Raw genomic sequence first — 27500 nt, forward strand, 5'->3', positions numbered from 1 at the left:
CAGGCCAGGGGGTCTTCTCACAGGGACCGAGCTCCTGGGCACTGGGGCCTCAATGTGGCCTCGACGTGGCCCGGGCCCTCGCTGGCTCCAGGTGAGTTTGCAGCCACACCTGCCTGCCCCCCTCTTTACACCGCAGGGACCCCCTTCCCTCTTTCCTTCCCACCTGCCCATCTCAGCCCATCCCGCTCACTGATCAGGGGTTGGTTTTGCCGAAACTCTAATTCTCCCCTAATTCATCCCTAATGCTGAAAGCCTAATTCAACCCTAATGTTGAAACCCTAAATGCTGGAACCTCACACTTTGCTCTGTCTGGGTTCTCACCACAGTTCCCCCAGCAACTAGTTCAATGTGCAGGACACAGGATGTGCTCCACAGACCCTGATGCTTGATTGAGTCAATGACAGTGAGTGGATGGGTGGGTGGGTGGATGGGTGGATGGGTGGGCAGACGATGGATGGATGGATGAATGATGGATGGATGGGTGGCTGGCTGAGTGGCTGGCTGGGTGGCTGGCTGGCTGGATAGATGGATGATGGATGATGGATGGATGGATGATGGATGGATAGATGGATGGATAGATGGATGATGGATGGATGATGGATGGATAAATGGATGGATGGATGTGTGGCTGGATAGATGGATGATAGATGGATGGATGGATGATGGGTGGATGAATAATGGATGGATGATGGGTGGATGGATGGATGGATAGATGATGGAAGGATAGATGATGGATGGATGGATGATGGATGGATGATGGATAGATGGGTGATGGATGGATGATGGATGATGGATGGTGGATGGATGGATGAATGGATGGATAGATGGATGGATGATGGACAGATGGATAGATGGATGAGTAGATGTATGGATGATGGATGGATGATGGATGGATGGGTGGATGGATGAATGGATGGATGGGTGGCTGGATAGATGGATGGATGGATGGATGGGTGGATGGATGGGTGGCTGGCTAGATAGATGGATGATGGATGGATGGATGGGTGGATGGATTGGTGGCTGGCTAGATAGATAATGTATGGATAGATGATGGATAGATGGATGGATGATAGATAGATGGATGAATGGATGGATGGATGGATAGATGGATGGATGGATGATGGATGATGGATGGATGATGGATGGATGATGGATGGATGATGGATAGATGGATGGAAGGATAGATGATGGATGGATGGATGATGGATGGATGGATGGATGGATGGATGAGTGGATGGATGGGTGGCGGCTGGATAGATGGGTGGATGGATGGATAGATGGATGATGGAACAGGGCTTACCCGAGAATCCCGAGGCTGATTACCTGGCAGAGATGATCGAGAGGAAGGGCCGCTTGTCCTTGGCGGAGGCCTCGGTGGTTTTGACGCCGTTGTCTATGATCATGCCAGCCTGCGGGGTGTGGGGGGTAGACAATCAGGCACACGTTGGCTTGCCCTGCAGGCCAGGCACCTCCTCGTGCCCCACCTCGCTGTGCTGTCTCACACGTTACCCCAAACCAGCTCTGCTCCCAGGATGCACCAGTGGGAGCTGAGGCCCCCAGGCCGCCCCTCCACACGGGCCCGTGGATCTCCCCACAGCCTCACTGTCCCAACTTCCCCACATCCGGGTCCAGCACGGCTCACCCGCCTCTTGTGGGAAGGCCCTCGGGGTGAGCAGCCCATGCATGGGCCCCGCCCCCTCCCAATAGCTGATGGCCCGTTCCGTACGGGGACAGCCCCCCGGGGCCCATGTCAGCCTCGGAACGTCCCCCGAGGCCCATGCTGTTCTCCGTGGGGCAGCACCACGGCCCCCTCGCCTCTGTCCTCGGCCCCGGGAGATCGCCTCTCTCTTAGCTTCTGGGACATGGCCCCACCGTGGTCCTCTGTCTGCCCAGCCTGCCAAGCCCATCCATCTATTCTTCCATCCACCCACCCATCTATCCTTCCATCCATCCTCCCACCCATGCATCCATCCATCCATCTATCTATCCACCCACCCATTCATCCATCCACCCATCCATCCATCCATCCATCCATCCATCTATCCACCACCCATCCATCCATCCACCCACCCATCCATCCACCACCCATCCATCCATCCATCCATCCATCCATCCATCCTTCCACCCATCCATCCTTCCATCCATCCTTCCACCCATGCATCCATCCATCCATCTATCCACCCACCCGTCCATCCACCCACCCATCCATCCACCCACCCATCCAGCCATCCATCTACCCACCCACCCACTTATCCATCCATCCATTCACCCACCCAACCATCCACCCATACATTCATCCATCAACCCATCCATCCATCTATCCTTCCATCCACCCATCCACCCATCCATCCTTCCATCCATCCATCCATCCACCCATCCATCCATTCACCCATCCATCCTTCCATCCATCCATCCACCCATCCATCTTTCCATCCATCCATCCATCCCTCCATCCACCCATCCATCCACCCATCCTTCTCTTTCCTTCCTTCCTTCCTTCCTTCCTTCCTTCCTTCCTTCCTTCCTTCCTTCCTTCCTCCTTCCTTCCTTCCTTCCTCATTCCTTCCTTCCATCTATCCTTCCATCTATCCTTACACCCATCCATCCATCCTTCCATCCACCCATTCATCCATCCACCTATCTATCCATCCTTCCCCATTCCTTCCTTCCATCCACTATCCACCAACCCACCCGCCCATCCACCCTTTCACCCAGCAGCACAGGTCACACTGAAGATCTCTCTCATTTTGTCTACACCCTCACTGGCTCTCCTTTTGTTTTTGACCCTGAACGTGTTTGTTCTCCCCTGGGGGCCATGGTCTCTCACCGCACCATCAGGGGCTGAGCCCGCGGGCCAGCCTGACACCCAGGACTCCCCGTGCACCTGTCCCCCGCGCCCCCGGCCCCACGCCTGCCCCCGCAGCCCTGGCCTCGGCGGCCGGCCGGGGCCGGGAGACTCACCCGGTAGTTGGAGTGCGCCCGGTTGTTGTGGAACCTGCCCAGGGGAATGTGCTCCGAGTAGCCCGGCGAGTAGGTGCCCACGGAGGGGCCTGTCGGCACGTGGTGGAAGATGAACCAGAAGCCCGTCTCCTGTCGGGGGGCGACGGGAGGGCAGGTAATGGGTTTGGGGGGTCGGGGAGGAGGGTTGCGGTGTTCTCGGCTTCTCTCTCTCCTTCCACAGACTCGGAGGCCCGGCCCAGGGCCCAGAGCGGGCACTGCCCCGATCGGGGTCCCTTGGGGTGAGCAGCAGGGAGGGGTGGGTGGGAGCGAGGCCCTGTGGGTATCCCGTGGTGCCCTGGGCACGTGAGCGCCCCCTGCCTGTGTCTCCTCACCCACCCAGCCCCCACCGCATAGGGCCAACACGAGAACGGACTATCTGGCCTAGAGAATGCTGGTGTGCCAGGCACTGGTCTGGCATTAGTTTATCCTATATAATATAAAGGTAATATGCAAATTGACCGTCACCCCCTCACAAGATGGCCGCCCCCATGTGGTCACAAGATGGCCGACAGGGGAGGGCAGTTAGGGGTGACCGGGCCAGTAGAGGAGAGCAGTTGGGGGCAATTGGGCTGGCAGGGGAGCAGTTAGGCATCGATCAGGCTGGCAGGGGAGGGCAGTTGGGGGCAATTGGGCTGGCAGGGGAGGGCAGATGGGGGTGACCAGGCCAGCAGGGGAGGGCAGTTAGGGGCAATTGGGCTGGCAGGGAAGCAGTTAGGCATCGATCAGGCCAGCAGGGGAGGGCAGTTTAGGGGCTGATCAGGCTGGCAGGGGAGTGGTTAGGGGCCGATCAGGCTGGCCCGCAGGCAAGCGGTTGGGAGCCAGCAGTCCCGGGTTCGAGAGGGATGTCCGACTGCCACGTTAGGGATCGGGCCTACACAGGCAGTCGGACAATCCCCGAGGGGTCCCAGATTAGAGAGGGTGCAGGCTTTTATATCTCTATATAAAATATAGATATGGTCGCTTCGGCTTTTATATATATAGACCAGAGGCCCAGTGCACGAAATTCATGCACTGGGCCTCTGGTGTGTTTGTGTGTGTGTGTATGTGTGTGTGTATGTGTGTGTGTATGTGTGTATGTGTGTGTATGTGTGTGTATATATGTGTGTGTAGTGTGTGTGTATGTGTGTGTGTGTGGTGTGTGTATGTGTGTGTGGTGTGTGTGTGTATGTGTGTGTATGTGTATGTGTGTGTATGTGTGTGGTGTGTGTATGTGTGTGTGTGGTGTGCGTGTGGTGTGTGTATGTGTGTGTGTGGTGTGCGTGTGGTGTGTGTGTGTGTGTGTATGTATGTGTGTATGTGTGTGTGTGTGTGTGTGTGTGTGTGTGTGTGCCTAAGCATCCATTACCACCAGATGACCAGCTGGTAGCCATGACGTGCACCGGCCACCGGGGGGCAGATACCTAATGCAGGAGCTGGCCCCTGGTGGTCAGTGTACACCCACAGCCAACCTCCCATGGTCCCCCCCCCCCAGCTGGCCAGCCTGAGGGACCCCACCTGTGTGCTCCGTCCCCATTGGCTGCGATCACCAGGGGATGCAGGCACAGCCATCGCCGGAAACCAGGGCACCCCTCAGGCCTGGGGCTCGGCGCACACGGACCCCTAACCCCACCGCACCCCTATTTTCCTCCCAAGAAGAGACCCCCCTCCCCCGCTCACCTCGGAGCCTGCGGCCGAGCAGTTCACCAGGTTGTTGTTGGGGTTGGCCATCCAGAAGGTGGACACAGCGCTGTGGTGGGGAGGGAGGGGGAGACGGGGTCAGAGGCGGTGCCAGCCCTGCGCTGTGTGGGGAGGGTGGGGGCTGAGGGCTAGCCCTGGCCCCTTAGAGACCAGGAACCCTGGACTTTTTAAAATATATATATATTTTTATTGATTTTTTTTTTCAGAGAGGAAGAGAGAGGGATAGAGAGTTAGAAACATCGATGAGAGAGAAACATCTGTCAGCTGCCTCCTGCACCCCCCCCCCCCCACTGGGGATGCACCTGCAACCAAGGTCCATGCCCTTGACCGGAATCGAACCCGGGACCCTTCAGTCCGCAGGCCGACGCTCTATCCGCTGAGCCACACCGGTTTTGGCGACCCTGGGCTTTCTCTCTGAAACCCTCTGCTCTCAGGAGCAGGTGCACGGCTGGCTCTGTGGGGGGCTGGGCCTGCGTGGGGTGCAACCTGAGACGGCAGGAAGGAGCCGGAGGCAGGACGGGGGCCGTGTCTCAGGGAGCGGCCGGGCTCAGAAGGCCACCACACGGGGAGTGGCCTCTCTGGTCCACACGCCATCTGCGTGACCCACGTGGGAGCCCAGGGGCAACCATGCCCCAAAGAGTGCTAAGTAGCACCAGGAGAGGGCGCTACATGGCACCAGGAGAGCCCGAGGCTGAGAACCGTGGTTCTCCGTGGACAGGGCGGGCGGCAGGGGCACAGGAAGGAACCGGACCCTCTTGGAGCGGCGGGGGGGCTTGGGGCTGGCTGGGGGCTCGGGCCGGCCATGGGGTCAACGTGGCCGTGGCCGTGGCTGTGGCAGGCGTGGGGGAGCCTCACTCACTTGCAGTCCTGCCGGGGCCGGGGGATGTAGCCGGGGGCTCGGGCTGGGGCAGGGGCTCGGGCTGGCTGTGGGGTCGCCGTGGCTGTGGCCGTGGCCGTGGCCATGGCCGGCGTGGGGGGGGGGCCTCACTCACTTGCAGTCCTGCCGGGGCCTGGGGATGTAGCCAGGGGCTCGGGGATGGGCTGAGGGCTTGGGCGGCCGTGGCCGTGGCCGTGGCCGTGGCCGTGGCTGGCGTGGGGGGGCCTCACTCACTTGCAGTCCTGCCGGGGCCGGGGCACGTAGCCGGGGAAGGCGTCCTCGGTGATGGCCCGGCACATGCGGCTGTCGCGGTCGGAGGGCAGCAGTGTGCCGGCCTTCACCAGCAGCCCCAGGCAGTGCTCGAAGGTGTTGCGTTCCTCGGGCCCGTCCTCCGTGAAGAAGCAGTGGCCCAGGGAGTCGTAGCCCACCACGTCCTTCACCTGCGGGGGGGGGGGGGGGGCTGTCAGCGCGGCCGGCGGCTCCCGGGCTCCACGGGGAGCACGGGGTGGAGGTGGGGTGGGCCGGGCCCCAGAGTTCGGCCTGGGGAGGGACAAGCAGGTCCCGACCAGCTGGAGCCGTTCCGGCCGACGCTCCAAGGGCTGGGAAGAGGGATAAAGCATGGAAAGCATGCCCTCCCCTGCCGGCCTGATCGCCCCTAACCACCCTCCCCTGCGGCCTGACCACCCCTAACTGCCCTCCCCTGCGGGCCTGATCGCCCCTAACCGCCCTCCCCTGCCGGCCTGATCGCCCCTAACTGCCCTCCCCTGCCTGCCTGATCGCCCCTAACTGCTCTTCCCTGCCAGCCTGATCGCCCCTAACCACCCTCCCCTGCCTGCCTGATTACCCGCAACTGCCCTCCCCTGACAGCCTGATCGCCCCTAACCACCCTCCCTGCCTGCCTGATTACCCGCAACTGCCCTCCCCTGCCACCTGATCACCCCTAACTGCCCTCCCCTGCCGGCCTGATTGCTCCTAACTGCCCTCCCCTGCCGGCCTGATCGCCCCTAACCACCCTCCCCTGCCGGCCTGATTGCCCCTAACCGCCCTCCCCTGCAGGCCTGATCGCCCCTAACTGTCCTCCCCTGAAGGCCCGATCGCCCCTAACTGCCCTCCCCTGAAGGCCTGATCGCCCCTAACCGCCCTCCCGTGAAGGCCTGATCGCCCCTAACTGCCCTCCCTGCCGGCCTGATCGCCCCTCACTGCCCTCCCTTGCCGGCCTGATCGCCCCTAACCGCCTCTGCCTCGGTCCCGCCACCGTGGTGGCTTTGTCCAGACCTGTCTGGGTGCCCTCTGGCCAGGAGCCAGCCGTGTTCTCCTCTTTGGCTGGCAGCTGCTGTCCTGAGGCCACCTGACCCCCCAGGGGAGGGAGGGGGACCCGGGAGGGGCTGCGTGGCGGGCGGGAGGGAGGGAGGGAGGGACGGAGGCTCGGAGCCCCTGTCCCCTGGAGCCTCACCAGCAGCCCGTTGGAGCCGTGCACGGTCACGCAGCGGGAGAAGGTGTGGTGGATGGACAGGCCCCGGGCGGAGGGAGGAGGGAGGAGGGAGGGGGAGGGGGGAGGGAGTCCCGGTGGGAGGGGCCTCACCAGCAGCCCGTTGGAGCCATGCACGGTCACGCAGCGGGAGAAGGTGTGGTGGATGGACAGGCCCCGGGCGGAGGGAGGGGGAGGGGGGAGGGAAGGAGGGAGGAGGGAGCCCGGTGGGAGGGGCCTCACCAGCAGCCCGTTGGAGCCGTGCACGGTCACGCAGCGGGAGAAGGTGTGGTGGATGGACAGCTCCCGCACGTAGGTGGGCGGGTCGTAGCCCCCGCGCGCGTCCAGGTCGCCGGCCAGGTGGAAGTGGATGGGGTACTGGCCCACCAGCTGCTGCCCCATGTGCCGCAGCTCCACGCCCTCCAGGTGCGCCGCCGCGAAGCCCCGGGCGAACTGCGGAGAGACGGCGGGGGGTCCGGAGACGCTCCGTGGGACCGGCGTGGCCGGCGGGACTGAGTGGCTGGTGTGGCTGGTGTGGCTGGTGTGACTGGCATGGCCGGTGTGGCCAGTGGGGCTGGTAGGACTGGTGTGGCTGGTGTGGTGGGTGTGGCTGGTGTGGCTGGTGTGGCTGGTGGGACTGGTGGGACTGGTGTGGCTAGTGTGGCTGGTGGGACTGGTGTGGCCGATGTGGCTGGTGGGACTGGTGTGGCTAGTGTGGCTGGTGGGACTGGTGTGGCCGGTGTGGCTGGTGGGACTGGTGTGGCCGATGTGGCTGGTGGGACTGGTGTGGCCGATGTGGCTGGTGGGACTGGTGTGGCTGATGTGGCCGGAGGGACTGGAGTGGCCAGTGTGGGACTGGTGTGGCTGGAGGGGCTGGTGGGTGGGGCGTAGGGAGCTGTCCCCGTTGGTGCCCATCTCCCATGCCCCAGTCCCGATGGACAGACAGCAGCCAGCGGTTGGAACCTAAGACTCCTCTGCCCTCCAGCAGGCTCTTGGGCCCCGGGCCCTCTCCCCCGCCCCCTCCCGCTGAGCCTGGGGTCCGGGAGCCTGGGCGGGGCCGTGGCCGCAGGCCCTCCCTACCTTGATGTGGCCCCCGAAGGTGTCGAAGTCGAAGAAGCTGCAGAGGTGGCTGGCGTAGGGGTAGCAGGCCGCCTCCATCTCGCCCGCGATCACCAGGTTGCGGCTCAGCAGCCCCACCTCGGCCCGCATGTCCACGCCGTCGATCTCCTCGCCGATGTGCAGGAACTGCGGCTTCCCTGGGGCGGACGGGGGCGGGGGGGCCTCAGAGGGGCTGCGTGTGCCCGGGGCTTCCCTGGGGCGGACGGGGGGCACGGGGGGGGCCTCAGAGGGGCTGCAAGTGCCCGGGGCTTCCCTGGGGCGGACGGGGGGCGGGGGGGCCTCAAAGGGGCTGCGTGTGCCCGGGGCTTCCCTGGGGCGGACGGGAGGCGGCGGGGGGGCCTCAGAGGGGCTGCGTGTGCCCGGGGCTCCAGGCCCTGCTGGCTGCTGGACCCTCCCCTCGCCCTCCTGCATGGATCCCCTTTTCTTTTTCTTTATATGTGTATATATATATATATATATATATATATATATATATATATATTATTATTATTATTATTATTGATTTTATACAGAGAGGAAGGGAGAAAGAGAGTTAGAAACGTCGATGAGAGAGAAACATCGACCAGCTGCCTCCTGCACACCCCCCACTAGGGATGTGCCCGCAGCCAAGGTATAATACATGCCCCTTGACCGGAATCGAGCCTGGGACCCTTCAGTCCGCAGGCCGACGCTCTATCCACTGAGCCACACGGGTTTCAGCATTAATCAATAATATTAATATTAATAAATAATAACATTAAAACGTCGACAAACATCTCAGGAATAAAAGGTTTTTTTTTTTTCCACTTTAAAACTAATTTATTTTTACTTTTATATGCTCTATCTACACGGAGTGGCCAGATGATGATGATCTCTGAACGCATTATACTCTGGCCACTCCGTGTCTGTCCTATAGAATAAAAGGCTAATATGCAAACGGTCCCCTCGACCAGGAGTCTGACCAGCAGGCAGGCCGGCCAACCGCCCATGTCCCCTCCCCCTGGCCAGGCTGGCCGGACCCCACCCATGCAGGAATGCATGCACCGGGCCTCTAACACACACACACACACACACACACACACACTGCGTGACCAGATAGTGATGATCTCTGAACGCATAATCATCTGGCTGCTCCGTGTGCTTCTCTGATGTCATCGATTGGATATCAGACACTATACATCGAGCACCTGATCAGTGTTCCCCTTTGCACTGGCTGATAGAAAGCTCAGGGCAAACGGGGGCTGATCTCCCGCCAAAGTCTCGAATACCCTTGGGGCCCATTTGAGATAAAAAATACACGGAGTGGCCAGACGGTTGTGCGTTCAGAGATCGCCGTTCTCCGGCCCCTCGGAGTGAGAAGGCAATGCCAAATCCATGGTCGTGATCATTTCCACTCATATTTCCTGTGAAGACTACTGTAACTGAGTCATAAAAGCTTCCGACAGCAATCCCCCAAGGCTGACGCAAGCCAGCAGTTGTATTATTATAATATTGTATTTCCTCTTTGAAAACTCCAGGGGCCTGGCCGGCGCGGCTCAGTGATTGAAGAAGCGTCAACCTGTGAACCAGGAGGTCAGGGTTCGATCCCCAGTCAGGGCACAGAATTTTTTTTTTTTAACTTAAAAAATATATATAATGTTATTGATTTTCTATAGAGAGGAAGGGAGAGGGATAGAGAGTTAGAAACATCGATCAGCTGCCTCATGCACACCCCCCCACTGGGGATGTGCCCGCAACCAAGGCACATGCCCTTGACCGGAATCGAACCTGGGACCTTCCAGTCCACCGCAGGCTGACGCTCTATCCACTGAGCCACACCGGTTTTGGCTTTTATTGATTATTTTACAAGGAGGAAGGGAGAGAGAGATAAACATCCATAGTGAGACAGAATCCTGGATCGACTGTCTCCTGCACACGCCCCCTACTGGGGATTGAGCCCGCCACCCAGGCATGTTCCCTGACCGGGAATCAAACCCGGGACCCTTCAGTCCGCAGGCCGATGCTCTATCCACTGAGCCACAACTGGCTAGGGCTATGTTTATTTATTTAAAACTAGTGGCCCGGGGCACGAAATCCGTGCACATTAAAAGGGGATGAATTAGAGGAAATATTTTAATATTGCTATGAGCCCTTCCTCTATCATAGAAGCGTCAGAGGTGGGGGGAAAAATTTAGTAAAATGTATACGAAAATCTCCCTCCTGTCAGAGTCTGGGGGGCGCTGTGGGAGACCAGTCAAGTCCTTGCCCACCTGCATGCACCTTGAAATTGTACGATATCCAGACCCGGCCAGGCCCACCCCTGTCAAGCCCCGCCGGGCAGGGGGCACAGCCTCAGGGCCCCAGGCCCGGTGCTGGGGTGGGGGTAGGGGAGCAGCCTGAGGTTTCTCGTCAAGCCCCACGGGGGCAGGTCCCTGCTGATTGCTCGTTAAGGCTCATCAGGGGAACTCGGCCTCCGCTGTGGACGGGGCCATCTTGTGTTATGGAACCCCCCCCCCCACCTCCGCTGTGGGTGCTGCATCTTTGTGGCTGAGTGACAGCCCATTTGCACATCCCCTCTTTATTAGATAGGATTCTGTTTTTACTGATGTCAGAGAGAGAAGGGGAGAGGGGGAGAGAGAGAGAGAGACAGAAACATCCGTGAGGAGAGAGAATCATGGGTCGGCTGCCTCCTGCACGCCCCCCACTGGAGATGGAGCCTGCAACCCGGGCCTGTGCCCTTGACCTGGAATCGAACCCAGATCTCCTGGTTCCTCCGTGGATGCTCAACCACGGAGCCACACCAGCCAGGGTGCAACTTATATGATTTATTTACTTATTTATTTAAATATATACATTTTAAATGGGTTTCAGAGAGGAAGGGGAGAGAGAGAGAGAAACATCCATGAGGAGAGAGAATCATGGGTCGGCTGCCTCCTGCACACCCCACACTGGGGATGGAGCCGGCCCTGACCGGGAATCGAACCCTGACCTCCTGGTTCACAGGTCGACGCTCAGCCACAGAGCCACGCCGGCCGGGCTGGCATTGCACCCAAACAGCCACGCGTGGCTGGTGGCCACCGTGTTCGGACGCACGAGCTTGGACCCCGGGTTCCCGGAGCCCCAGCCTCCGCGTCTGTGGCAGCCGCCCCGCGAGGGAGCGGACGGAGCGTGTGGTGTGGGGTGCCACGGCCCCCCATCGGGGTGTCCCGGTGGGGGCGGGGCGGCCCCAGCCGGGCCTGCGGCCTGTGGGACCAGGAGCTGTTTTCTCTCCGATGATTCACACGCTCACGGCCGTGCTGGCCCATCTGTTTCCCATCAGGAGCTCACAGACGCCCGTTCCTGGAAGGGGCGGGAGGCCGGCCCGGGAGGCGGCGTGTCCGCTCTGCCCAGCCCGGGACGCTGAGCCCGGCACACACATCCGCTCACACACATGTGCACGCATACACACATGCACACGCACTCTCACACACATGCGCGCACATACACACATGCACACACTCTCACTCACACATGTGCACACATACACACATGCACACGCACTCTCACACACCTGCGCGCACGTACACACATGCACACACTCTCACTCACACATGTGCACACATACACACATGCACACGCACTCTCACACACATGCGCGCACATACACGCACGCACACACTCTCACTCACACATGTGCACACATACACACATGCACACGCACTCTCACTCACACACATGTGCGCGCATACACACATGCACACACCCGCTCACACATATGCGCACATACACACATGCACACGCACTCTCGCTCACACACATGTGCGCACATACACACATGCACATGCACTCACACACACACACTCACACACATGTTCGTGCACACATATACACATGAACTATCACACACATTAACCCACACACATGCAGACACGCACGCACATGCTCCCAATGCACTCACACATGCACATGCACTCACACACACACTCACCCACATGCACACACATTCACTCGCACACACGTGCAGGCACTCACGCACACACATGCACACAATGCAGTCACTCACACATGCACTCACACACACACTCACCCACATGCACACACATTCACTCGCACACGTGCAGGCATCCACGTGCACATGCACACGATGCACTCACTCACACAATGCACTCACACATGCACATACATTCACACTTACTCACATGCACACACACACACATGCTCACACACGCACACACATACATGTGCAGGCACCCCACACACATACACGTGCACCCACACATGTTCACACGCACACACATGCACACACATTCACCCACACACGTGCAGGCACTCACACACGCACACAATGCACTCACACACATTCACATGCACTCACACATGCACACACATTCACTCGCACATGCAGGCATTCATGCACACACATGCACACACTGCACTCACACATGCACACACACATGCACAGACATTCACTCAGACACATGTGCAGACACTCATACACATGCTCACAATGCACTCACACAGACACACACACAGACACATTCACTCAGACACATGTGCAGACACACACACGTGCACACAGTGCATTCACACACACACACACATCCACTCAGACACATGTGCAGACACTCACACACATGCTCACAATGCACTCACCCACACATGCACACACACATGTGCAGGCACTCACACACACACACACACACACACACACACAGACCCCTGCCTGGGAAATTCTGACTCTGTCCACCAGGAAGCACTGGTGAGCAGTGCACCGTCCCCTCGGAGTCTGACCCCTCTGGGTGGGGTCGGCAGGGGTGGGCTGCAGACACAGTCACCGGCCTCGGTAAACCCAGGGCGGCTGGAGGGTCCCGAGGGAGCCAGCGTCCCCTCATGTCCCCCCTCCTCCCCGCACTCGGGCCCAGAGCAGCCCAGCTGTCTCTCCAATGAGCCCGAGAGGCCTCTGGAAGCAGCTGGCGCCCTGGCCTGTGTGGCCCAGTGGGTAGAGCGTCGGCCTGAGGACTGAAGGATCCCGGGTTCGATTCTGGTCAAGGGCACATGCCTGGGGTGCGGGCTCTATCCCCAGTAGGGGGCGTGCAGAAGGCAACCGATCAATGAATCAAAGATTCTCTCTCATCGGGGATGTTTCTCCCTCTCTCCCTCTCCCTTCCTCTCTGAAATCAGTAAAAGTACACATTGACACAAAAATGCACCCTGACCCGTGTGACTCAGTCAATAGAGTGTCGGCCTGTGGACTCAAGGGTCCCGGGTTCGATTCCGGTCAAGGGCATGTACCTTGGTTGCAGGCACATGCCCAGTAAGGGGGCGTGCAGGAGGCAGCTGATCGATGTTTCTCTCATAGATTTTTCTGACTCTCTCTTCCCCTCTATAAAAAAAAAAAAATCGATAAAAATAAAAAAAAAAATCCCTGGCGGATCGCATGATTACCGTACAGACGTTCACTCCCCCGTGAGAGAAGCAGGGTTTCCCACCCCCTGCGTGGTGGCCATGTGATATGCTCTGGCCAATGGGATGCGGGCAGCGACTGTGAGTCCTGCGCCCAAGCCCCCCGCCCCCCCCCCCAGCGTCTCTGTGCACCCCTCTGGGCACCTCCAGCCTCCCCCATGAGAGGGCTGAGTCTGGGGGGAGATGAACAGCCATAGGAGGGCCGGCCTGGACCCCAGAGAGCCTGCAGGCGGACGCATAAGAAATAAGCAAACGCCGAACCCGGTGTGGCTCAGTGGATAGAGCATCAGCCTGCGGACTGAAGGGTCCCGGGTTCGATTCCGGGCAAGGGCATGCACCTTGGTTGCGGGCACATCCCCAGTGGGGGGTGTGCAGGAGGCAGCTGATGGATGTTTCTCTCTCATCGATGTTTCTAGCTCTCTATCCCTCTCAATTCCTCTCTGTGTAAAATCAATAAAATATATTAAAGAAAGAAAGAAAGAAAGAAAGAAAGAAAGAGAAAGAAAGAAAGAAGAAAGGAAGGAAGGAAGGAAGGAATGAAGGAAGGAAGGAAGGAAGGAAGAAAGGAAGAAAACCTCGGGCCCTTTTGTTACGCGGCGCTATGCCGGCACTCGCTGACGCATACACGCCTCCCCATCCATCCCCGGGTCCCGCCGGCCTGCACGGGACGGACAGGGCGGGGCGGGCGGGTCCTACCTGCCACCCGGACCTGGTTGGGGGCACAGGCCCTGCAGGGCAGCACCTGGAACTCCTCCGCCTGGTACATGGAGTAGTCGGTGCTGGCCACCACCACCGTGTCCCCCGGCTGCCACGACCGAACATCGTCCTCCAGCGTCAGGAGCGTGCTGTTGACGTGGGTGTCTATGGTGACGGTGAGCCTGGGCCTCACTGCGAGGAGAGGGAGGGAGGGAGGGAGGGAGGGAGGGAGGGAGTGAGCGGCGGGCCTTGGCCTGGGCGCCCTGTGCCCTGTCTGCCTCCGCCCGGCCCGGCCCGGCCAGGCCCGGCCCGGCCTGGCCGAAGCCAATGCCAGTGCCAGGGTGGCCTGTCCAGACCGCAGATCGCCAGGCTCACGCCTTTCCCCGGCGTGGGGCAGGTTTTGGGGAGTCCACCGAAACCCCACCGGCAAAGAGCCATCCGTCAGGTCCGGCCGAGGAATTTTCCACTGAGCAGAGCTGCTCTGGCCACTGAGCCACACTGGCCGGGGAGTTTTCCCACCGAGAGGGGCCGCTCTGGCCACTGAGCCACACCGGCCGGGGAGTCTTCCCACCGAGCGAGGCCGCTCTGGCCACTGAGCCACACCGGCCGGGGAGTCTTCCCACCGAGAGGGGCCACTCTGGCCACTGAGCCACACCGGCCGGGGAGTTTTCCCACCGAGAGGGGCCACTCTGGCCACTGAGCCACACCGGCCGGGGAGTTTTCCCACCGAGCGAGGCCGCTCTGGCCACTGAGCCACACCGGCCGGGGAGTTCTCCCACCGAGCGGGGCCGCCCTGGCCACTGAGCCACACCGGCCGAGAGTCTTCCCACCGAGCGGGGCCGCCCTGGCCACTGAGCCACACCGGCTGAGAGTCTTCCCACCGAGCGGGGCCGCTCTGGCCACTGAGCCACACCGGCCGGGGAGTCTTCCCACCGAGCGGGGCCGCTCTGGCCACTGAGCCACACCGGCCGAGAGTCTTCCCACCGAGCGGGGCCGCTCTGGCCACTGAGCCACACCGGCCGGGGAGCCTTCCCACCGAGCGCAGGGGGAGTCCCTCCCCCACACACACACCTTCCCCCATCTCTCCCCGCAGACCTCCCTTCTGGAGACGGCCCAGCGCCTCTCCCTCCCCCCTCCACCCCCCCGAACCAACCGGCCACGTCCAGCCGCCGGTAATAAGCACCTCCGGGCCTGGGTTTAAAATAGCACCAGCCAGGCCGCCAGCCGGTGTGGCTCAGTGGGTAGAGCGTCGGCCCCGGGGATGGAAGGGTACCAAGATTCATTTTCAGTCAAGGGCACATGCCTGGGTTGCAGGCACATCTCCCTTGTGGGGGGCCTGCCGGGAGGTCCCCCTGTCCATGGCACCCTTCCCTCTCTGAAAGAAGCCTCCCACCCGCACCCAGCACCCTCCCTGCTCCTGTGTCACTGTCAGGGGGTTCGGGGCCCAGCACCCTCCCTGCTCCTGTGTCACTGTCAGGGGGTTCGGGGCCCCCAGCACCCTCCCTGCCTGTGTCACTGTCAGGGGGTTCGGGGCCCAGCACTCTCCCTGCTCCTGTGTCACTGTCAGGGGGTTCGGGGCCCAGCACCCTCCCTGCTCCTGTGTCACTGTCAGGGGGTTCGGGGCCCAGCACTCTCCCTGCTCCTGTGTCACTGTCAGGGGGTTCGGGGCCCAGCACCCTCCCTGCTCCTGTGTCACTGTCAGGGGGTTCGGGGCCCCCAGCACCCTCCCTGCTCCTGTGTCACTGTCAGGGGGTTCGGGGCCCAGCACTCTCCCTGCTCCTGTGTCACTGTCAGGGGGTTCGGGGCCCAGCACTCTCCCTGCTCCTGTGTCACTGTCAGGGGGTTCGGGGCCCAGCACTCTCCCTGCTCCTGTGTCACTGTCAGGGGGTTCGGGGCCCAGCACCCTCCCTGCTCCTGTGTCACTGTCAGGGGGTTCGGGGCCCAGCACCCTCCCTCTCCTGTGTCACTGTCAGGGGGTTCGGGGGGGCCCAGCACCCTCCCTGCTCCTGTGTCACTGTCAGGGGGTTCGGGGGGCCCAGGGCTGCTGCTCCCCCCACACACACACACACACTTACCCGGCTTCCCGCACAGGAACCGCAGGCGGTGAGGCGGGCAGGCCTGGCCGCGGGCGTAGCAGGCGAACCTGTAGTCCTGGCCGCGCTTGTGCACGACCTGGACGGTGAGGTTGGCTCCATCCGCCGTCCGGGCCTGGGAGGGGCGGGGAGGGGAGGGGAGAGGCGGGGAGGGCAGAGCTCAGCCACGGCTCTCCCTTTTTATTTTTTGGCCAGAAAAAAGGCCACGAACACACACTGGCCTAAAACCGTCCCGAAACGGGCCCGTGGCTGTCCCCAGGGGCCGGCTGTCCCATTCCGGCGGTGGCGCTGGTCCCGGGGTGTGGGCACAGGGTGGGGACTCAGCCCTGCCCTGGGGCCCCGGGGGTCGGGGTCCAGGCCGCGGTCACTGGGCCTCGCGGGGGACATGCTAAGCCCTGGCCTGTGTGGCTCAGTGGATAGAGCATCGGCCTGCGGACTGAAAGGTCCAGGGTTCGATTCCGGTCAGGGGGGCATGTATGTACGTTGGTTGCGGGCACATCCCCGGTGGGGGTTGTGCAGGAGGCAGCTGGTCGATGTTTCTCTCTCATCGACGTTTCTAGCTCTCTATCTCTCTCCCTTCCTCTCTGTAAAAAAATCAATAAAAATACATTTTTTTAAAAAAAGAGAAAGGTCCAGGGTTCAATTAGCATCTCAGGAGATGCTGCAAGAGCAGGTGCATTCTGGGAGGCAGCTGGACCGCGCTCCCCTTTCCCTCCTGTCCCCCTCCCCCACCCCGGTCCCACACCATGAACCGTGGCTGCAGGAGGAGGCCACGCTCAATGTACCATGTGGGGACTCCTTTTAAAATGGCGCCCAGGCCCCAGCCAGCCAGCCAGCCAGTGTGGCTCAGTGGATAGAGCCTCCGCCTGCAGACTGAAGCATCCCGGGTTGGATTCCCGGTCAAGGGCACAGGCCCGGGTGGCGGGCTCCATCCCCAGTGGGGGGCGTGCAGGGGGCAGCCGATCTGTGATTCGCTCTCCTCATGGATGATTGTCTCTCTCTCTCTCTTCCTCTCCCTCCCTCTCTGACATCCATCAAAATATGTTTATTATTTTTATTTTTTTAAATATATCTTATTGAGGCCGAAACCGGTTTAGCTCAATGGATAGAGCGTCGGCTTGGAGACTGAAAGGTCCCGGGTTCGATTCCGGTCAAGGGCATGTACCTTGGTTGCGGGCACATTCCCAGTAGGGGGTGTGCAAGAGGCAGCTGATCGATGACTCTCTCTCTCATCGATGTTTCTAACTCTCTATCCCTCTCCCTTTCTCTCTGTACAAAATCAATAAAATATATAAATATATCTTATTGATGTTTTACAGAGAGAAGAGAGTTAGATGAGAGAGAATCATCGATCAGCTGCCTCCTGCACACCCCCCACTGGGGTTGTGCTCGCAACCAAGGTACATGCCCTTGACCAGAATCGAACCTGGGTCCCTTCAGCCCGCAGGCCGACGCTCTATCCATTGAGCCAAACCGGTTTCGGCCATCAAAATATGTTAAAAAATAAATAAACATATGCTGCACAGCCCCAGCCCCTCGGGCCTCTGGGTGGCGTGGGGAGGCCGAAGGCTTTCTCTGTGGCTCAGAGCCGCCCATTCCTGCAAGAATCTTCCTGCATCAGGCCTCTAGTTTGTGTGAATAAAAAGCAAGGGGTCCGGAGATGCGCGGAACTCGGTACCTACAGCTACGTCTCCTCTGGCTTCCCAGAACGCCTTCCAAATTTACATTCCATGCCTAGAGGGCTGGTTTCTCCTTATGAATTTACTCAAAGCCCCCTTCTCCAAGATTCCAGCACCCTTCTAGGAGCTGGGAAACATGCCAGCACTCTCCACGGGGCCTCACCTCAGTGCCTCCCCTACCCCCACTGGGTCCTGGGCACTCGGTCCCAAAGGAGCCCCCCCCCCCCCCCCGCGGGCGGCGGCCGAGCCCCCGTGACCTCAACACCCCAACCCTGTGCTGCACATGTGTCAAACACAAGGCCTGCGGGCCAAATCCAGCCCGCCAGGCCTTGCAATGTGGCCCGCACCGCGCTGTCATCACTGCACTCCGCTGTCAGTTTATGACATTGTCAGTTTATGACTGTTCAGTAAACCATTCGGCCCGCGATTTAGGCTGGATTTTAGATTTTGGCCCCTTCTCTGATTGAGTTCGACACCCCTACTGAGTGTGCTGGGTGCACTCAGCCAGGGTGCTGAGCAAGGCATGGAGGAGGGAGGGAGGGAGGGAGGGACTGGAGGCAGCATCTGGGACAGCCTGGCTCTGGAGCTCAGCGCCGGGAGCCTGGACAGATCCCGGGCCTGTGAGCAGGGAAAGCCAGTCCCTGGCTCCCGTGTGAGCTCCCCGGGGGCCACGGGCACCCCGCCCACGGGGGCCGCCTCGGAGGCCCCCCGTCTCCCCGGTACCTGGATGTCCAGGGGGCGGACGCAGATCTTGCCCGGGTGGGCCGCCTGGAGGTCGGCGATCTTCTCCCCGCCTTTGGCGTGAGACGCAGGCACGTGGTCGAACCACTCCGTCCACTCCGCGTCTAGGCAGGAGGCAGAGCGGGTCACGCAGGGAGGCCGGGGGGGGGGGGCAGGCAGGCAGCCCCCAAGCCCCCGAGGGAGGCAGGCAGCCAGCGTCTCATCCCAAACGCGGCTCGCTGCATAAAAAGCAACCGATAGTACCCGTGGCCGAAACCGGTGTGGCTCAGTGGATAGAGCGCCGGCCTGCGGGCAGAAAGGTCCCGGGTTCGATTCCAGTCAAGGGCATGTGCTTTGGTTGCGGCACATCCCCAGTGAGGGGTGTGCAGGAGGCAGCTGGTCGATGATTCTCTCTCATCAATGTTTCTAACTCTTTATCCCTCTCCCTTCCTCTCTGTGAAAAATCAATAAAATGTATTAAATAAAATTTAAAAACAACAATGGTGTTGCTAAGTGGGTAGAGCGTCGGCCTGCAGACTGAAGGGTCCCGGGTTCGATTCCGGTCAAGGGCATGTACCTTGGTTGCGCGCACATCCCCAGGAGGGGTTGTGCAGGAGGCAGCGGATGGATGTTTCTCTCTCATCGATGTTTCTCTCTATCCCTCTCCCTTCCTCTCTGTAAACAATCAATGAAATATATATTTTAAAATATCCTCCTATATAATAAAGATATAATATGCCAATAGTCATTACATAACGACCGACAGCGTAATGACCGGATCCTGGATCAGCAGGAGGGTAGGGGCAGCGAACTACAAGCTATGGCAGAGAGCTACAGAGGTGGGGGCAGGCCAGTGAGCTGTGAGGGAGGCGGGGGAGGGGGAGCGGCAGGAGGGGGAGGGCAGTGAGCTACTGGTGCAAGAATTCGTGCGGGGGGGGGGGGGGCGCTACTGGTATTTTTTTTTATTTATTTATTAAAAAATATATTTTATTGGTTTTTCACAGAGAGGAAGAGAGAGAGATAGAGAGTTAGAAACACCGATGAGAGAAAGACATCTATCAGCTGCCTCCTGCACACCTCCCACTGGGGATGTGCCCGCAACCAAGGTACATGCCCTTGACCGGAATCGAACCCGGGACGCTTTAGTCCGCAGGCCGACGCTCTACCCACTGAGCCACACCGGTTTCGGCTGCTGATATTTTTTTTTTTTTTTTTTTAAGACAGGTTTCTTTTGCAGCGTCAGATGCCTCTGCCACAGGGACGGGGTGGCGTCCGCGCAGGAGAAAAATCCTGCTTCTGCAAACACGGAATCGTTAGGACCGAAGGCCTGGCCGGCTGGCGCTCACCTTGCACCCACTCGCTGGCGGCGGACACGTTGAAGTACTCGCCCTGCTCCGACCGGAACAGCTTGAACACGCGGGCGGCGGCCGAGCCCCCGTCTGTCAGAGGCAGGCAGACGGTCAGCCCCAGGCAGACCCCACGGCCTGGGGGGGCGGGGAGGGGGCAGGGCCGGTGGGAGGGCGCCCAAGGCAGAGGGAGCCCCCTCAGGGAACCGAGCCGCTTCTTGGAAAACAGAGCTCCGTGCCTGGCCAGTGTGGCTCAGTGGGTAGAGCGTCGGCCTGTGGACTGAAGGGTGCCGGGTTCAATTCCCGGTCAAGGGCATGGGCCTGGGTTGCGGGCTCCGTCCCCAGGAGGGGGCATGCAGGAGGCAGCCGATCCATGGTTCTCTCTCATCGTGGATGTTTCTCTCTCTCTCTCCCTCTCCCTTCCTCTCTGAAATCAATACAAATATATATATATTTGTAATATGCTAATTAGACCAGGAGACCAGGAGATGGGTCATCCTTCTGGACAAAGCCATGGTGGCAGGGCCAAGGTAGAAGTGGTTAGGGGCGATCAGGCTGGCAGGGGGGGGCAATCATGCTGGCGGGGGCAGGGGGCAGTTGGGGGCGATCAGGCCGGCAGGGGGGGCCAGGTAGGGGCGATGAGGCTGGCAAGGGGAGGCAGTTGGGGGCGATCAGGCCAGCGGGGGAGGGGGGCAGTGCAGTTGGGGGCGGGGAGCAGTGGGGATGATCAGCCTGCAGGCAGAGTGGTTAGGGGCGATCAGGCCTGGCAGGCAGGCAGGTGAGCGGTTAGGAGCCTGCGGACCTGGGTTGCGAGAGGGATGTCCCAGATCGGAGGGGGTGCAGGCCGGGCTGAGGGACACCGCCCCAAAGTCCGTACTCTGAGCCCCGTCACTCCTCACGGGGATCCCTCTCTGCGCTCGGACCCGCGTGCTGCCTGCCCGCCCGCACCTCCTCTGGGCAGAGGCGGCTGCCCCCACCAAGGCCCGTCCCAGGTGTCTTTTTAGCTCAAAACACGGCCCCTGCGGGCTCGGTCCCACCCCCAGCCACTCCGTGTCCCTGGCTCTGGATGAAGCTGTTCAGGGCTCTCCCACGGAGCTGACCCGCCCCCCACAGCCCCTGCCAAACCCCGGGAGGGCAGAAGGGGCTCAGGGCCTCCGGACAGGGCCTCAGCACCCCCACCCCCACCCCAGGACCCCGGGGACTGTTGGCAGAGAGAATAACAGAGCGGGTCTGAGGGCTGCTGGACCGAGGGCTACGAGACGCGGCACGGAAAGCGTGGTCTGCGATCGGCATGGCTGCGTGATGCCGTCTGTGCTGAGGCCCCCCGCCCCCCACCCCACCCCCGTCCTAGTCTCACCCACCCCCCTCGCCCGCGCCTCGCGATGGGACCTGTTCGGGCCTCTGCCTGAATGAATGAATGAATGAATGAATGAACGAGTGATTCCCAACTAGCGGCTCTCACTTCGAACGGCCTTTGAATTTGGCGTTTAAGGACGTCCATGACCCATTTCTCCAAAAAAATGTATTATCTGCCCCGGCCGGTGTGGCTCAGTGGATAGAGTGTCGGCCTGCGGACCGAAGGGTCCCGGGTTTGATTCCGGTCAAGGGCAGGTGCGTGGGTGGTGGGGTTCATCCCCGGCCCTGGTCGGGGGGGCCCTCGCAGGAGGCAACCCATCGAGGTGGCTCTTTCCCATGGATGTTTCTTTCTCTGTGTGTCTCTCTTCCCCTCTCTTCCACTCGCCCTAAAAATCAATGGAAAAATATCCCTGGATGTGGATTCTCACACACACATACACACACACACACACACACACACACACACATTACATGGAGTGGCCAGATGGTGATGATCTCTGAGCGCATCATAATCTGGCCACTCCGTGTGTGTATATATATATATATATATATTTAGATTAGAGGCCCGGTGTATGAATCCATGCATGGGTGGGGTCCTGGCCAGCCTGGCTGGCCTGCCTGCTGGTTGGACTCCTGGTGGAGGGGGCCATTTGCATATTAGCCTTTTATTCTATAGGATAGACACGGAGTGGCCAGATGATTGTACGTTCAGAGATCATCATCATCTGGCATTCAGTGTGTGTGTGTGTGTGTGTGTGTGTGTGTGTTATATAATACATATATATATATATATATATATATATATATATATATATATATATATATATGTATGTATATATGTATTACAGCCCATTACATGAATCCGTGTATGGGTGGGGTCTGGCCAGCCTGGCCAGGGGGAGGGGACAGGGGCGGTTGGCCAGCCTGCCTGCTAGTCGAAATCCTGGTCGAGGGGACCATGTGCACATTAGCCTTTTATTCTATAGGATGTATACGGAGTGGCCAGAGTATAATGCGTTCAGAGCTCATCATCATCTGGCTGCTCCGTGTATCCTACTGATGGACCTTCAACAGGGTTGGGTTTGCCCCTTTGATGGAACGTGGCCCATGGGATGCTGGGAGGTGGGTCAGCCAGCGTGCCCTGGGGAAGCCCTGAGCGTCGTCGCCATGGAGACAGGATCATCGTCGCCATGGAGACGCTGGGCGGGCAGGGGACCGCGCCTCCCGCTCCCCCCCTGCTGCTCACTGTGGTACTCGACGTGGTCCTCCACGGAAGACGCGGGGTTTCCCTTCACCGTCACGAAGCTCCAGGGGTGTCTGCGGGGGAAACACGCACAGAAGTCAAGGCCCTCCCGCGCCTGAGCCGGTGCGCAGGCGCTCAGGATGCAGAGCCGAGGGGGAGCAGCAGGGGGCGCACCAGAACGGCTCCCACACAGCAGCCTCTCGTGCAAGAGACGAGCTCGCCTGCGCCTGGCCGTGCACACGCATGAGTCACGCGTGTAGTCAGCCCGCAGACCCGCCTCCGCCCGCCAGGCGCCCCGAGGCCCTGGGGCAAGGGCGCTGGCCGCCGCGGGCAGCAGGGAACCGGCCGGGGGCAGGGCATCCCTCCCAGGGATGGGGCCTCAGCTGCAGTCGGACATCCACAGAGCTGCCACGGAGGCAGGAGAGTCTGTGGCTGAGCGGCCCTCCCCCTGTGAGAGCACCCAGACCCCCAGGGGGCAGCTTCTGCGTCGGGCGCCTGCCCCCTGCTGGTCAGTGCGTGTCATAGCGACCGGGCGTTCCTCCAGTAGGGTCAATTTGCATAGTGTCTTTTTTCCCCCTCTCCAAATTATTTCTTTTGTTCCTTATATCTTAGGACTCCTTTCTTTCTTTTCTTTCTTTCTTTCTTCCTTCCTTCCTTCCTTCCTTCCTTCCTTCCTTCCTTCCTTCCTTCCTTCCTTCCTTCCTTCTTTCCTTTCTCTCTTTCTTTTTAAATATATTTTATTGAATTTTTATAGAGAGGAAGGGAGAAGGACAGAGAGTCAGAAACATTGATGAGAGAGAGACATCCATCAGCTGCCTCCTCCACTCCCCCCACTGGGGATGTGCCCGCAACCAAGGTCCATGCCCTTGACCGGAATCGAACCCGGGACCCTTCCTCCCGCAGGCCGAGGCTCTATCCACTGAGCCACACCGGTTTGGGCCATAGCACCCTTTTACGATATAGCATTCTGCACATGGCTGAGTGCCTACAAGCACAGGCCTCTGGCATGTTCAGTGTGAAACTCGCTCCGAAGAGACCCATCCCGGCTCCCGGATGCCCCGTGCGGACTGGGGCAGCGTGCCCGCGTGTCCCGGCCCCCCTGGGGGTGGCTGGCCGGGGAGGGGGGATTTGGTGTGTGGGAGGGGCTGCTCCGGGGAGCCAGGGTGGGGGGGTGGGGAGGAGTTAGTGAGGGCGCAATGGGGGATGCGGGATGGGGGCGTGGCTGGCCTGGGGGAGAGGGGACGTGGGTGGGGAGGGGCTGCTCCCGAGAGCCGGTGGAGGGGTTGGGGGGGAGGAGGGGGGGAGGGCGCAGTGGGGGGGTGGGGGGAGTGGCGGGGGGCGCAGTGGGGGTGGGGGATGGGGAGGGGGTGAGGGCGCAGTGGGGGGGTGGGAGATGGGGAGGGGGTGAGGGTGCAGTGGGGATGGGGGATGGGGAGGGGGTGAGGGCGCAGTGGGGGTGGGGGATGGGGAGGGGGTGAGGGCGCAGTGGGGGTGGGGGATGGGGAGGGGGTGAGGGTGCAGTGGGGGTGGGGGATGGGGAGGGGGGTGAGGGCGCAGTGGGGGTGGGGGATGGGGAGGGGGGTGAGGGTGCAGTGGGGGTGGGGGATGGGGAGGGGGTGAGGGCGCAGTGGGGGTGGGGGATGGGGAGGGGGTGAGGGCGCAGTGGGGGTGGGGGATGGGGAGGGGGTGAGGGCGCAGTGGGGGTGGGGGATGGGGAGGGGGTGAGGGTGCAGTGGGGGTGGGGGATGGGGATGGGGGAGGGCGCAGTGTGTGGGTGGGGGATGGGGTGAGGGCGCAGTGGGGGGTGGGGGGGTGAGAGCGCAGTGGGGGGAGGTGGGGGGGAGTGGGGGAGGGCGCAGTGGGGGGGCGCGGGGTGGGGGCGGGGCGCTTGGTACCGGAAGCCCAGGTGCAGGAAGTGCTTGCTGCCCAGCCTGGTCATGGCCTTGCGGGCGGAGTCCTCCAGGTTCCGGGAGCCCTCGTCGTTCACGGCCACGGACAGCACGCGGCCGGCGGGCACGGCGCCCAGGTACTGCGCCAGGCGCTCGCTCTCCTTCCTGGACTTGTAGGTGTCGAACCTGCGGACACGCGGGGGCGGGGAGGGCCGTCAGAGGGAAGCGCGTGTCTTTCCGGCGACAGCCGATCCCCTGGGGGCTCTGACTTTTATTTTTATTATTTTTAAATATATTTTATTGATTTCTCACAGAGAGGAAGGGAGAGGGACAGAGTCAGGAACATCCATGAGAGAGAAACATCCATCAGCTGCCTCTTGCACGCCCCCTACTGGGGATGTGCCTGCAACCAAGGTACATGCCCTTGACCGGAATCGAACCCGGGACCCTTCCGTCCGCAGGCTGACGCTCTATCCACTGAGCCACACCGGTTTTGGCAAGGGGGCTCTGACTGTTAAAGGGAGAAGTTCTTATTCCAGGAAAAAAAAAAAAAATCCCTCAAACTCGACAGCGATAAGCTATCCTCCTACAGATACACTGCCCAGGAGGTAAGTACAGATCTCACAAAAGGCCTGCACCTGCCCCGGCCGGTGTTGCGCAGTGGATAGCGCGTTGGCCTGCGGATGGAACGGTCCCGGGTTCGATTCCCGGTCAAAGGCATGGACCTTGGTTGCGGGCACATCCCCAGCAGAGAATGTGCAGGAGGCAGCTGGTGGATGATTCTCTCGTCGATGTTTCTAACTCTCTCCCTCTCTCTTCCTCTCTGTAAAAAATCAATAACAATAATAATAATAATAAAAAGATCCGGTGCCATGCCAGTGGGAATTCCCAAGAGAATGTTAAGTCTTGCGACTTACTGGGCAAAAACAGTTCTGAAAGGAACCTAGGAAAATAAAGCCATGGGGCCGGGGCCGGTGTGGCTCAGTGGATAGAGCGTCGGCTTGGGGACTGAAGGGTCCCGGGTTCGAGTCTGGTCAAGGGCAGGTACCTTGGTTGCGGGCACATCCCCAGTAGGGGGTGTGTGCAAGAGGCAGCTGGTCGATGTTTCTCTCTCATCGATGTTTCTAATTCTCTGTCCCTCTCAATTCCTCTCTGTGTAAAATCAATAAAATATATTAAAATAAATAAATAAATAGATAGATAAATGAAGCCGCGGGAACAGCCTGGATTCGGCAAAGAGCAGGGGGTCAGGGGCCGGGCGGGCGGGCCCGGGGCCTGAGTCACCGTTGTTGGCATTACCGGGCTCTGCGGCCCGGGCCCCTCCCCGGGAGTCGGCAGCGGCACGCCCTGGGCATGCGGGCACATCCTGGCCCCACACGTGCCCGCTCCTGCCTCCTCGCGGCTGGCCACCCGAACCCGCCCCGCCCCGCCCGCACACGCCCCTGTCCCCGCCTCCCGCTGCCTCCCCAGGCCACTGAGTGTGTGCTGAGCACACAGTGTTAATTATTATCATTATTAAACACATTTTACTGGTTTCTTAGAGAGGGAGAGAGAGCGAGAAACATCCATGAGAGAGAAACATCCATCAGCTGCCTCCTGCACGCCCCCCCACCGGGGATGTGCCCGCCGCCAAGGTCCATGCCCTTGACCGGAATCGAACCCGGGACCTGTCCGTCCGCAGGCCGATGCTCTCGTCCGCGTGCGTGTTATTATCTTTGCTCAGACGCAGTCAGCTGTCAGATTCGCGGTTGTTGCTGTACATCCTCCTCCTGAGGGCATTTCCCCATTGGTTTTTATTTTATCTATTACTTTTTAAGGTTTTTTTAAAATGTATTTTTACTGATGTCAGAGAGGAAGCGGGAGGGAGAGAGAGATAGAATCATCCATGATGGCAGAGAACCATTGATCGGCTGCCTCCTGCACACCTCCTACTGGGGATCGAGCCTGCAACCTGGGCATGTGCCCTTGACCAGAATCAAACCCGGGACCCTTTGGTCCAGAGACTAACGCTCTATCCACTGAGCCACACCAGCCAGAGCTCTATAGATGTTTAGGGTGGTTGGAAGGGAGAGGGAGAGGCAGAGAGGAACATCGATGGGAGAGAGACCCATCGGTGGGCTGCCTCCTGCATGCGCCCCAACCACGACCCAGGCTGGGGAGAAGCCTGCCAATGAGGTCCGTGCCCTGGACCGGAATCGAACCCGGGACCCTTCTGTCCACAGGCCACACTGGGTAAGGCATTTTTTTTTCTTTTTTAGAGAGCGTGGAAGGGAGGGAGGAGGTGCAGGAGAGAGAGAGAAAGAGAGAGGGAGAGGGGGGGGAGAGAGAGAGAGAGAGAGAGAGGGAGGGAGGAGGAGAGAGAGGGGGGCGAGAGGGGGGGAGAGAGAGAGAGAAAGAGAGAGAGAGGTAGAGGGAGGGAGGGGGTGAGAGAGAGGGGGGAGAGAGAGAGAGAAAGAGAGGGAGAGAGAGAGGGAGAGGGAGAGGAAGAGGGAGGGAGGGAGAGAGAGGGGGGGAGAGGAAGAGGGAGGGAGGGAGAGAGAGAGAGAGAGAGAGTGAGAGTGAGAGAGGGAGGGAGAGAGAGAGGGAGAGAGAGAGACATGGATGTGAGGCTCACCCATCTGCAGCCTCCCACACACACCCACACCAGGGAGCAGGAACCGAATCTGCAACCCAGGTACCTGCCCCTCGACAGGGAACCGGACCCCAGGCCCCCGCAGTGTGCGGGCCAGGGCGCTAACCACTGGGCCACACCGGCCAGCCGCCTACAGGAGCCCCCCCCCTCCCCCTCCCGCAGGCGAGGACCAGCCGCCGTACCGGTCGGAGTGGAGCACGCTCCCCGACCTGGGGTCGATGACGTGGACGACGACGCCCCGGTGCCCCCAGCTCCGCTCGAAGTGGTAGCTCCCGTCCTGCAGGCCGCCCGGGCGCAGGGTGCGG

At 60.4% G+C, this 27500-nt stretch overlaps 1 protein-coding gene across 3 annotated transcripts in view; it reads right to left on the reverse strand.

Moving 5' to 3' along the window:
* CEMIP (cell migration inducing hyaluronidase 1) overlaps nucleotides 1–27500 on the reverse strand; it is a 115984-nt gene that overhangs the window by 26782 nt on the left and 61702 nt on the right. For 2 of the 3 annotated variants that reach the window (XM_084869032.1, XM_084869031.1), the window contains 13 exons: nucleotides 27378–27500; nucleotides 24570–24749; nucleotides 22678–22748; nucleotides 20076–20168; nucleotides 18733–18854; nucleotides 16313–16445; nucleotides 14238–14429; nucleotides 8103–8278; nucleotides 7266–7475; nucleotides 5789–5994; nucleotides 4657–4726; nucleotides 2962–3090; nucleotides 1324–1409 (listed from right to left, as the gene is read on the reverse strand). The exon at nucleotides 27378–27500 is cut by the window's right edge and continues 114 nt beyond it. In XM_084869032.1, coding sequence (XP_084725158.1) covers nucleotides 1324–1409; nucleotides 2962–3090; nucleotides 4657–4726; nucleotides 5789–5994; nucleotides 7266–7475; nucleotides 8103–8278; nucleotides 14238–14429; nucleotides 16313–16445; nucleotides 18733–18854; nucleotides 20076–20168; nucleotides 22678–22748; nucleotides 24570–24749; nucleotides 27378–27500 — 1791 coding nt within the window. The remainder of the gene's footprint in view (nucleotides 1–1323; nucleotides 1410–2961; nucleotides 3091–4656; nucleotides 4727–5788; nucleotides 5995–7265; nucleotides 7476–8102; nucleotides 8279–14237; nucleotides 14430–16312; nucleotides 16446–18732; nucleotides 18855–20075; nucleotides 20169–22677; nucleotides 22749–24569; nucleotides 24750–27377) is intronic. The other variant, XM_084869033.1, reaches the window with a different exon arrangement.

This window comes from Pipistrellus hanaki, assembly GCF_964339955.1.
Source record: "Pipistrellus hanaki genome assembly, chromosome: 21".
In the NCBI taxonomy this organism is placed as follows: Eukaryota; Metazoa; Chordata; class Mammalia; order Chiroptera; family Vespertilionidae; genus Pipistrellus; species Pipistrellus hanaki.